General features: G+C 50.0%; 1 protein-coding gene across 11 annotated transcripts in view; it reads left to right on the forward strand.

Moving 5' to 3' along the window:
- The window catches only part of UBR4 (ubiquitin protein ligase E3 component n-recognin 4), a 2,329,353-nt gene that overhangs the window by 2,064,686 nt on the left and 251,989 nt on the right, over positions 1–12,678 (forward strand). For all 11 annotated transcript variants that reach the window (XM_078642504.1, XM_078642505.1, XM_078642507.1 and 8 more), the window contains 2 exons: positions 5,616–5,725; positions 5,969–6,110. In XM_078642504.1, coding sequence (XP_078498630.1) covers positions 5,616–5,725; positions 5,969–6,110 — 252 coding nt within the window. The remainder of the gene's footprint in view (positions 1–5,615; positions 5,726–5,968; positions 6,111–12,678) is intronic.

Genomic DNA, 12,678 nt, shown 5'->3' on the forward strand with positions numbered 1-12,678 from the left:
TTGAGCCTTTAAGCTGACGAGCTTCTGGATGACGCACCTGCGTGCCGGTTAGGCATCAAGGCCTGTGACGGTTGCTTGGCGGCCTTCTTTTCCACCCCAAATACGTTCTCTACTGATGAGGGAAGATATCCCGAAACCCGGGCCATGTCTCGGGTCTAGAGATCTTCACAACAAGTACTCACTTGCACCTACTGAGGTGAACCACTCATGAACTATACGTACCAGAATCCTTAGGGGCGATCCGGAGGAGGGGCTAGCGGTGTGCGATCCATTGCGGTTGATTCTACAAATGGGCTCCCTTGAGCCTTTAAGCTGACGAGCTTCTGGATGACGCACCTGCGTGCCGGTTAGGCATCAAGGCCTGTGACGGTTGCTTGGCGGCCTTCTTTTCCACCCCAAATACGTTCTCTACTGATGAGGGAAGATATCCCGAAACCCGGGCCATGTCTCGGGTCTAGAGATCTTCACAACAAGTACTCACTTGCACCTACTGAGGTGAACCACTCATGAACTATACGTACCAGAATCCTTAGGGGCGATCCGGAGGAGGGGCTAGCGGTGTGCGATCCATTGCGGTTGATTCTACAAATGGGCTCCCTTGAGCCTTTAAGCTGACGAGCTTCTGGATGACGCACCTGCGTGCCGGTTAGGCATCAAGGCCTGTGACGGTTGCTTGGCGGCCTTCTTTTCCACCCCAAATACGTTCTCTACTGATGAGGGAAGATATCCCGAAACCCGGGCCATGTCTCGGGTCTAGAGATCTTCACAACAAGTACTCACTTGCACCTACTGAGGTGAACCACTCATGAACTATACGTACCAGAATCCTTAGGGGCGATCCGGAGGAGGGGCTAGCGGTGTGCGATCCATTGCGGTTGGTCCTACGAATACTGGTTTGGCAGCATCCAAGAAATCCATTTCTAGATGGATAGTGTCATGTATCTTAATGGCTTATCAGCTAGCCCACAAGTCTTTATCAGGTAGACCTAGGGCTCATTCTACGAGAGGGAAAGCTGCTACCACAGCTCTCCTTAGGAATGTGACTGTCAGAGATATGTAAAGCAGCTACTTGGCGTTCAGTGCATACGTTTACACGCCATTACTGCTTGGATTCTGATGCGCAGGTTGATGCTCAAGTGGGACAAGCATCACTCAGAAATTTGTTTGCTGTTTCTAGTTAAACACTGTATTTTTAAAGGTGCAGCTATGCATTTATCTGTTCGCCCGCTTCTAGTGGGTATGAGCTTGCTACTCTATTCAGTGCTTATGACTATTAATGAGTATCCCCTGGAAGAGAAGGATTAGTTACTTACCTGTAATCCTAGTTCTCTTCCAGGGGTATACTCATTAAAGTCATAAGCACCCTCCCGCCTCCCCGGGCGAGCAGTGGTATTGAAGTTTTTTCAATATGTATTGTGAAGTTTTTATGTGCAGATTCCTGCTAAAAGTTTACTGTACCGTACAAAAGAACTGACCTAACTGTCACCTGTGGTGCATGATGGGAACAGAGTTCTCCTAGAGGCCTTAAAGGCAAAGTGTGCAGATTCTCTGGGGCCTTAAAGGCAGGGTGCCAGTCTGATTTTCTGTACACAGACAATTTTTCATATGCAGCCTTTTAGCCTAATAACTGTTTACAACAGGTTCTTTGATGAAAATAAAAGTTTTTCATGGTTATGAAATGCATTTTGGGCTCATGCCTGTTTATTGCATTATATATAGCATATTTTCATACTTCAGAACGTGTGTAATGTTGGCTTTATTAGCCTATGTATATATGTTAGGCTGCATATTATGGTTATTATACATTTATATGTGTATAATTAGTTTAGTACTATGTACTTTTTGATATATTTACACATATATATGTATATTGTTATGTGTTCCGGGTTCCCGCTCATGGGCGGAGATAATTCAGTGCTTATGACTTTAATGAGTATACCCCTGGAAGAGAACTAGGATTACAGGTAAGTAACTAATCCTTCCTGCTCTCTCTGTTAAAATGGACTCCATGTACCTTAGGTGCATTTACCAATTGGTACTGGTCCACCTTATCAGTCCCTGTACAGTATACCTTAGGTATCCAGGGCATAGGTGTACCCAGGGCCTACCAGGGGCTGAAGCATGTATTATGCCACCCCTGGCTGGCCATCTAAATCTGACACAACTGGCTGCATGACAGCTGGGGCAAGGTGGTGTAAACACCCTTTGCTATACATATAGTATACCTATATCTAACCCTAAAATGGACACATATATTCCTATCAGTCACTCCTATGGAAGGCCTTATCAATCCTGAAGGCAGAGTGCTTGGAATTATGTGAGATGGTGCTCTGGCATGAGCTGAGCCCGTTTGCCGCTTGCGGAACCAAGTCCTAATAGCTGTTCCATGATAACGCTATACCATATACTCTTAAGTGCATTATCAACCTCGCGGTTAAATGCTAACTCTGGTATAACATTATCAAAACATGTCGAGTAAGGTGTCATACGATTTGGAATACTACCCCCTCGCCAATTCTGGCGACTGGGGTAGCATTCCACCATTCTAGAGGGACACGACATGTATGTAACTGTGAACCCCGGTTAAAGTTAACTCGAGCCTCAGCATCACAAAATGGATGCTGCCACCACAGACACAAGTCTGACCTCCTGCTGCTGGGAGTCCTTCCAGCGAGGATGGCCTGGACAAAGGGTTTCCTGCCTTGGGAGGTGCTAGCACCACCCCAGACAGGATTTTGTGTATTGAGGTAGGGAGGCCTGAAAGGAATGAGACATGCCTGGGGCACACAAGGTGCCCTGTGCATACACCGGTTCAAACCAGTTGCTGGGGCATCCCAGCCCCAGCTCTGGCGGGAAACCGGACAAAGGATAGGGGGTGTAGCCACCCCCCTTCCTGGTCCCACCCAGAGGAGGGACCTAGTCAGTAGTGCAGCCCCCTTTAGGAGAAAAAAGGTAGGAGCTGGTCTCATTCCAAATTAGATTATCCTGAACTATTCAACAAGAAGAAACTCTGGCCTTCGACGTTCTGCTCCACAGAAGACTGAAGAATCTTCCTTGTGGACAAGGAGTGTCCACCCTGCAACTGCAGGCACCATCAAGCGTCCAGCGGCTTCACTTTGTCGTCTTCCCTCGAGGATCCAGACTCCAGAGCCCGACGAGACCCGGATTCCCAGACCTCTCCGACCTCAACTCACATCTGCAGCAAAGCTGAGACCCGTGGGTGCGACGCGACACGTGGGACCGGCCATCTTGAACGAACCTGCACTTCGCTTCCAGCACGACTCCCGAGGTAAACTCGACCAAGTGCTTTGGGGACTGAGAAGCCCCAGCCCCGAGCAGCCCCTGCACCGAAGATCAGCCCTCCAGCATCCACGAGATCTGCGTGGGGCCCTTCTGCTTGTTTGCTGCTCGACGCGTTGTCTGGTCACTTGCCGGCTGGCTAGTGGCCTCCTAGACGACGAACCTTTGAATCTTTGCTGCTGGTCTGGTTGCTCCAGACTGGCCCTTGCTCCCTTCCAAAAGAGGGGCACCCCGGACTCTCCTAGTCCGCACTAGACGCTTTCTTCACTCACCGCATGGGTTGCCTTTGCCAAAGCCTGTTGAGTCCAATCCCGGATCCGACACCGCCGACAGCTAGAGCCTGCGTGGGACAGCTCGTGCCTCCATCCTGGTCGTCGAAGACACCTCCTAGTCCACGTGGCTACAGAGTCAAGCGTCCACTCTTCACCTGATCGCGACGACGACATCTGGTTCCTTCCTGGTTCCACTCCAGTCACTGGCTAGTGACTGTGAACATTGTCCCCTCTGCTTTCAGGTCTTCTTCTTCAACAATCCACCCTTGGATTGCACCGGACATCTTCCTCCTGGTCGCCTGCAGCATCTTTTCTTTCAGGCTCCATTGACTTCAACGCGAGAACCCGACACACTTTGACACCTATGCACCCGCAGCCCGTGGGTGAGGTAACGAGAGCATCTCGGTGCTCAAGGGTAGTTTAACTGTCCTAGTGTCCAGTTCCACAGTCGTTTTAGTCCTACCTAGTCAGGATTGTCCGTACTCACCTTTTTCTTGAACTGTACTGTCCATAGACGTTGTTACGCATCTCGCGTGTGAGTTCACACTCTGCACACGCGTTCCGTGGGCCTCCTATTACTTACCTGAAGTTAGTGTAGCGTGGTCCCATCGATCCTACATCCTCTGGACATCTCCATTCCTTTTATCGACTATCACATTCCACTTACTTAGTATATGGTTTGTCGTGCCCCTACGGCACCATTGTAATTTTGAGCAACTTGTAGTATTTTTCGTAAGAGATTGTCATGTGCTTAGCCCTCTGACCTCATAAAGAGTTCAGAGGTGTTGTTATTAATAAATATACTGTTTATTTTCATAACAACCTGTGTGGTGTCCTTTCATCTGGTATTCAAGGGGTTATATTGTGGTAAAACAGCTGGCTTCACATGCCAAAAGAGTTTAGCCTAAGACTGCTTTGTCCATGCTACCATTAGGATAGCTGGTCTATAAGGTTGACTTACAACCAATCACCATAAGGGTTGTTTGGACTGATACAAGGTGATCACTAGAACTAGTGAGCATCATATATCAGGCCAACTTCTCACATCTACTCTAAGGTAAGGAATCTATTACTAACCTGTTTCTTTCAGATGAACAAGTTACTTACCTTCGGTAACGATATATCTGTAAGAAACAGTAGTTAGTATTAGATTCCTTACCGCCTCACCCATCCTCCCCATTCTGCGAACTGATATCTAGGGTTAAGGTCATCCCCTTTCAGGGCCCTAGTTTCAATGGCACCAGTGTTGGTTTTTAACATGGCTCTGCGTTTCTGGCGCGGAAAAGCTGTGTCTAAGAACTGACGTCAGCACGCGGAGGCGGCTTTTAAGTACTCAGATGACGTCATCACGACGACGGACGCGGAGCCGCAGACAACGCCTACCGACGCGCCAGGGTACTGCTACGCAAAAATTTCCAGATCCAGTCTGACGCCTGGGAATATTCTAAGGTAAGAAATCTAATACTATTTACTGTTTCTTACAGATATATCGTTACCGAAGGTAAGTAACTTGTTCTTTAAGAACATAAATAGAGAAACTAGTACCAGCATGCATAGTGGAGCAGAGACTGAGGACAGTCAGTAAGGGGTGTATATATTCAACATTAACATTTGTAGGGATTAGCTAGTAATGGGATAAACATGGCTCATTATTAGGATATGATCTGGGACTAGATGGGCGAGAATGTACCTGTAAAATAGTGCGAAAACCATATTTGGAGTGAAAAATGGAGCAAGGTTTGAAGAGTCATTCAGAGTGTTCTGTAGTAGGGCTGAAAGCCAAACCCCATAATGCGCTAGTGAGCACTACCTGATAGCAGGACAGCAGACTCCTGATAAGCTACTAGGTTTGTTGGCATTGCTGATGGTTGTATCGGAGATTAGTTGAGTCTGCTGCTGTGAAGGGTCTTCTGCTCTGAAGTTGAGGAATATGGTAATTGGGATGGGGGGGGGGGTTGCACCACATAAAACCTTCATTTCCAACTTTGGAGTGTTTGTGAAAATTTCTGCAACCAGTCATTTTATGATGATTTTGTTCTGTAGGTGCTTTTTACACCAGCAACCCAGGCAGCGCGACAGGCAGCATGCACCATTGTGGAAGCCATGGCAACCATTCCAAGCCGGAAACAACAGGTCTTGGACCTTCTTACCAGGTGCGCATATCAAATCTCAGCACAGTGCTCAGTTCCATGTACATTTTACAGAGAAATCCAGTCTATGATCATGTTACTTGATCTAGGATTGTTTCTAATGCATCTGTATGTCACAGTAATGGTGGAATTGCTTACTTATTACATGAGCGGATCAGCTAATTTGAGGCTTTTGGTCGGAGTCAAGATTGTTTTGCTTTTTTTTAAAGAATTGTGTTTGAATCTAGCTCTCTTTCTTTGCCCCAGTTATTTGGATGAGCTGAGTATTGCTGGGGAATGTGCTGCTGAGTACTTAGCGCTCTACCAGAAGCTTATAAAGCCAGCTGACTGGAAGGTGTACCTGGCAGCACGTGGCGTTCTGCCATATGTTGGAAACCTTATCACCAAGGTATGATGTAGACTGTGTCTTTCATTTATATTGGCTTGCTGAGAAGTTGATAAATGATGATTCTTAAGCATTAGACATTCACCATACCCATTGCTTACATCCATCCATCCACAGTCTTGACTTGTTGAATAAAAGCATGCAAATCTGGACAAGATACCCATGATGGGGGGAGTCTTATAAAGACACATACAACGGTTGTATGGTGAATGTTAGTTCATTTCTCATCGATGTTAAAATTGTACTCTGAAGTGTATTTTTTTTATACAGAGTGCAAGCTAGCATGGACTTTTCACTTGCCATGTCTGCCAGGATGCACTGCTGCAGGCGTTGTTCTTTCTCCAAGTTCCTAATTGCTTATTTAATGATCTGTTGTTTCCCCTTGTAATCCTGGGGAAAGTTCCTTTAATAGATTAATAAAATTCTATGGTTTCATGCATGTACTATTGAAACTGGCCAACACCCGCCAAGTGAATGCAATCAAAATGTTTTACCTTCCTTACTTAGCTCTAATCTTACTAGACACATTCCTTACAACATGAAGGTAAATCCCTCATCTGGTTTCCTGGCATCTCACTTGCCCACTTAGAAATACAAAAATATAACTCCCAGGATTTATCGTTAACCCACATTTTTAAAATAGATTCTGCTTCCCTTATATCAGTTACCAGGGGCACCAACTCGATCTTTACATTTGGAAGCTAAACAGTCAGTCGGTCAAGGTGGTGCTGCTTGGCTTCAGCTGCAGATCCACAAGACTCTACGATCAGTGACATAATGGATTGACCATAGAGTATCTCAATTGCTGGCAACATTGGTTCCATTTCTTCCACATCCTACAGATGGGAGTACAAGGGTTGACCGGTTTTGCTCAATTTGTTTGTTGTCAGATTTTCGTCTTTTCATGGAGTAAGTCTCCTAAGTCTTTGGCCATTACTTCCTACACTAAATGCCCCTACATATGTCAGTAGCATACACTCTTTTAATGTGTCTTTGTGGTCAGAGAAAACGCATGACTGTTTCTATACGTTATGCTCACTATTGGATCCAAAATCCATCAGACAAAGGGAACCCAATCATTGTATCACTTCTGTTAAGGTTTCTGGCTCTAAATCAAAGTCCATATGTCACCAAAAGAAATCATCTAAACAGAGGGCTAGAAGCAACCTAACAACATAAACGACCTCATTTTTTCTCATGACAATCCAAGAAAGAGAAGGAAGATCACCAGGGAGTATTCCAACTCTTTCTCTACTCAACCCATTCCGATACTGGGCAAGTTACATTTGTTAAGTAGTTTTCCACACTCATGTGGTGTTTCAGAGCAACTTTAGCCTTTCCAAAAGGCCATATTGGCAAATCTCACAGACCTTCAGTCCTTTGGAGTTTCTACAGTTCAGTTTGTGCCCGCAGCTGTAGCTCTTCTCCAGCCTATTGGCATGATGCCTCCGACACTTTTGGAATTGTTAACTTAAAAGAAAAGAAAGAGGAACCAGCAGTAGAGTCTGTATTGGAGCCAAGGATGACACTGAGTTCTGCATTATTCACATCAGAGCTTATGTCTGTAAAAAATCCTAGAAATTATCTGATTCTTCCGACTGCGAAGAAGTCTGTAGAGTAAGAGTCCATTCCATAGTGAAGATTATATCTGATAGAGACTTGTAGCTGCAGATTCCTTACCTATGAATTTCCCCAAGCGTCAGACTGGATCCGGAAACCTTTGCGTGAGTAGTACCCCTGCACGCCGTTAGGCGGCTCTGTTCAGCACATCATGAATGCATTAGCGTTGGTTATGATGTCGCGGTCACCTATATAGGTGCCTCCCAGGCGTGCGGACTTCAGTTCTTTTCTTTCCAAGCAGGTTAAGTGCTGATCTCGGAAGAGCTACCCCTCTGTCTCTTTTTTTTACAGGCTTTTTTTTACATTTTGTTGAAAACATTTTCTTGTGTGTCGAGGATGTCATCTAGACATACAGAATTCAAACCGTATGTCACCTGACACCGCACCTTGTAGGTAACCGACCCCCACCTCATTTGCTTGTGGTGCCTCGATCACGACCACAATCCAAAGTCATGCCCCGATTGTTAGGCCATGGCTCCCGAGGGCCTTGCGAGAGTGATCTTTGAAGCTCCCTGCGGCCCGGCAGTCGACACTGTCGAGCGTGACTGTTCTGAGATCCTGTTCGAGGAAAAGGAGGTCACAGGACTGCTCCAGGAGCCCCAAGTCCTCTTCTTCTCACTCGAGGTCCTTGGGACGTTCAGGGAAGAGGCACAAAAAGAAGTCAAACGGACTTAGTCTGTGGACGTCACAGGTAAGGAGCATCAATGCTCTAGGCACGGTTCTACGAAGCGGAGCCAGGTTCCACTCCGTGCCTCCCCCCATTTCTGTGAGCCGGTTCAACCCCTGCTCAAATGAAAGGTTTTTATGAGGTCATACACCGCGTATTTGAGCGGGCCAACCCTCCGCTACTCCAGATAAGGAATCCAAGAGGCTGGACGCACTTGGGAAGATGATATTTTCATCTACCAGTCTGCCATTGCGGTCGGTGAATAAAGCATGCTTCCTAATGAGCCGTTTCTCACACACCCTTTGGGAATCAGTTTGGGAGGAGCCCGGGCCATGCTCTCCCAGGCAGTGAAGAATGGGAGAGATTCTGCCAAGTTCTCCATTAGATTTGGCTTGGACACAACTGACTTTCTGGGCATAGCAGTTTTGACGACTGTGGCCTTACGGCGCAATCTGGCTTCTAGAGTGCTGTCCAGGCTAAATTCATAAATATGCCCTTCGTCTGATTGGAGAGAAAGCGGACTCAGCCTTGGAGCTCTTCAAGGAATCTCGTGCTGCGGCAGATCCTTTTGCCTCTCAGTTAAACCTCATGGCCAGTCTAACTTTCACCCCTTTCGAGGCAATGGAAGGGGTTTTCAACTACATCCGCCATAATCCTGCCACCGTCCTGCGTAGATTCCCTAAGTTGTGCGAGGACATGGTTCATTCTGAACTCAAAATGGTAGCCAGAAGTGGTCTGCCACCCAGCCCTCTGCAGCTTAATTCTCCAAGCATTCCTAGTTTGGTTCTGCAAGGCCATATCTGAAAGAGACACGTTAGTGATGGATTCCTTACCTTAGAATATCCCCAGGTGTCCAGAAAGTGTTGCTTAGCAGCACCCCTGCACGTCAGTAGGTGGCGTCCTGCGGCTCCGCGTCCATCACTGGTGTCGACAGCGCCGAGACGACGTCACAGAGGGTTCTTAGGCTCCACCCTTGCGCGCTGACGTCAGATCCTCCGATCAGGCTGCCCGTTCTGTCGCAGCAGCAAGGGAGGGTCCTCCACCCGAACCTGTCAACTCTACTCCTTGCGTGGAGATTGAGCAGCGACAGTTGACAGCTTTCGACCTTCCTCCAGAAATATGTGATGTTATTTTGGGGCCAGACGGCCATCCACTACGACGGTATACGCCTGCCATTAGCAAAAAGGTGTAAAATATTGTTCAGAAAGGTCTATTGACCCGCTTTCTGCTTCTCTGTCTAATATTATTCTTTTTATTCTTACACTTGCCCAACAGCGCTCTGCCTTGGGTGCTCTAAAGGGTTATCTTTCTGCTCTGTCCGCTTTCTTGCAGCTGCTTGACCAACCCTCTTTATTCAAGTCTCCTATTGTAAATAGGTTCTTAAAAGGGCTTGTACATATGTTTCCACTTATGCCCTTTGTCATGCCGCAGTGAGAACTTAATTTGGTCCTCATATTTCTCATGTGTGCTCCCTTTGAGCCATTACATAATTCTTTACTCCGGCTGCATACCATGAAGACAGCCTTTCTGGTGGCGATAACATCTGTCCGGAGGGCGAGTGGTTTACAGGTTTTGTCTTACAAGCCTCCTGACGTGATGACTTTTGTGGATAAGGTGGTGCTTCGTACCTGTGCTTTATTCTTAACAAAAATAGTGACCCCATTCCATCTGTGTCAATCATTCATGCTGCTCATCTTTTCTACTCCCCCCCCCACATCCCTCTAAGAAAGAAGAGCATCTGAAAGAGACACGTTAGTATTAGATTCCTTACCTTAGAGTATCCCCAGGCGCCAGACTGGATCCGGAAATTTTTGCGTAGCAGTACCCTTGCGCGTCGGTAGGCGTCGTCTGCTGCTCCGCGTCCGTCGTGGGCGCCGTGATGACGTCGTCGGAGTACTTAGACGCCGCCTCCGCGTGCTGACGTCAGTTCTTCTTTTTTCCGCGCCAGCAAGCGCAGATCTGGAAAAAGCAGTAACCCTAGTCAATTTTTGACTAACTTTTTGATCGTTTTTTGATCATTTCTCGAAGTCTTTCGACTCCGATTGGTGTCGTAGGGATGCCCGGCTTTAAGCACTGCGAGGATTGCGACCGCACGATGTCGGTCACGGATCCTCACCACCTGTGTTTAACTTGTCTAGGCGTCGATCACGACGACAAGGCCTGCTCCGACTGCCGGGCCCTCTCTTCGAAAGCCAGGCGGGAGCGGTCCCGCAGGCGACTCGAACTCCGGCAGTCGGTCCCGCACCGCAAGAGGTCTCGGTCCCACGGGAGTTTGAGGGACAGGTCGCGGGCTCGGAGCCACCACAGCTCCGAGAGTAGGCCGCACTCCTCCGGGTCGAAGTCGTCGTCAGGTAAGAAGAACAAGAAGTCCAAGAGGCGTCATCGCTCTGCGGACTCCCCCCGACGCTCGCGCGATGCGGCCGGGGGTTCGGGTGACACCGCCCACGCGGCTCCTTCGGAGTCGCGGGCGCCGCGTTCAGCTCCACACCCTCCGGTCCCTGGGCTCAACGCGACGCCGGAGGAGATCGAGCGTTTCCTCATGGCCATGAGGAAACTCTCTCCTCCGACGGGCTCCGCGGCGCCTTCGAGCCCAGCGGGACCCGTCTGGGGCCTCTAGCGGGTCAGGGGTTTCGGCCCCGACGCCGTCGGGTGCTTCGGCCCCGCCGACGCCTTCGGGCCCGGCGCCGCAGGTTCCCGCTATCCCGGCGCCTTGGGGCCTGGCGCCGCAGGGTACAGTGGCCCCGGCGCCGCCGGCGGGCTCGGCGCCGCGGGACGCCGCTAGACCTTCTTCGGGATCTGGATCGTCGCCGGTGGACCTTACGACCTCCCCGGCGTCAGACCATCAGGTGTCGCCTCCGGCGCTGTCCTCGGGCGACGCCGTCCCCGATGCCCCCTTCATTCCTGTTGCGACGTCGGGACGGCCTCGATGGGCGCCGCTCCAGACGTCGTTTGGGGAGTTTCACTTCTATGAGCAGGCCCCATTAGTTGAGAACCCTGAGTTTCAGGAGATGGGTGATGAAGGGGATTGGGAGGGGTCTTAGGACCCTCTGACCCGAGAGTGTCAGTCTCATGAGGACTGGGCAGGAGACCTTGGGGAGGCCAGTGGCCTGGACACCTCTCCAGACACTGGTTTTGTCTCCCCTCCTACCATGGCATCGGAGGAGGGGGCAACCTACAGTGTGGTGTTGATGAGGGCTGCCAAGGCCTTGGGCCTTGAGCTCCCCGTCGCGGCCGTGAGGACTAATCTCCTCACTGAGGTCCTTCAACCGCAGTCAAGCTCGGCCGAGCCTCTGCTGCCCTATAATGAGGCCTTGACCGACGTTCTTCTGGGCACTTGGTCCAAGCCCGCTACGGGTTCGCCCGTAGATAGGAACGTGGCCAGACGCCAGCACCGGGTGACCCATGTTTCCTGTCCACCCACCCTACCCCCGAGAGCCTGGTCATCCAGGCCTCCAATTCCCAGACCGCATTCCCGTCGGCACCGCCGGACAGTGAATCCAAGAGGTACGAGCAGTACGGCAAAAAGATCTTCTCGTCCCTTAGTCTGGGACTGCGGTCTTCCAACACCGCATGCCTCTTGGGCCGCTACACCCACTCTCTGTGGGATACGGTTGCGGAAGTGCTGCTAGAGTGTCCGTTGGAGGTACGAGCCAAACTCGGCCAAGCCCTTGTGGAGGGCCGGGATGCAGCCAAATATTCTATACGGTGGGGGCTGGATACCACCGACTCACTAGGTAGAACGACGGTGGCGGTCAGACGCCACGCCTGGTTGAGGTCCGCCAACTTTTCGGCCGATGTCCAGAATACCTTGATGGACATGCCGTTTGATGGCCGTCGCCTCTTTGGCGACAAGGCAGACCATGCGCTTGAGCGCTTTAAGGACTCCAGGGCTACGGCCAAGTCCTTGGGCCTCTCGGCCCCTGCGCCAGCAATCGGCTGCCTTTCATTCCTTTCGTGGCCACGGAAGGGGTGTACCCACACGTGCTGCCAGCCACGCTCCTCAGGGTAATACCCAACGCGGTGGTGGCCGTGGGAACCGCCGTCCCGGCGGTCGGGGACAACGGCGTGGTCAGTCCACACCTTCCCACGCAGCATCCGCCTCAAAACCTTCCTAGTCCGTGCTTTCAGGCCCATGTGACGCCAGTGGGGGGGCAGGGTTCGCCATCACCACCTCCACTGGCGCACCGTCACTTCGGACAGGTGGGTGCCGCAGATTGTCCGAAGGGGCTACTCCCTCCCCTTCGAGGCGACTCCTCCAGCCATGCCACCGCAGAACCACCGTGT

This window comes from Lissotriton helveticus, chromosome 5_1 (assembly GCF_964261635.1).
Source record: "Lissotriton helveticus chromosome 5_1, aLisHel1.1, whole genome shotgun sequence".
Taxonomy (NCBI): Eukaryota; Metazoa; Chordata; class Amphibia; order Caudata; family Salamandridae; genus Lissotriton; species Lissotriton helveticus.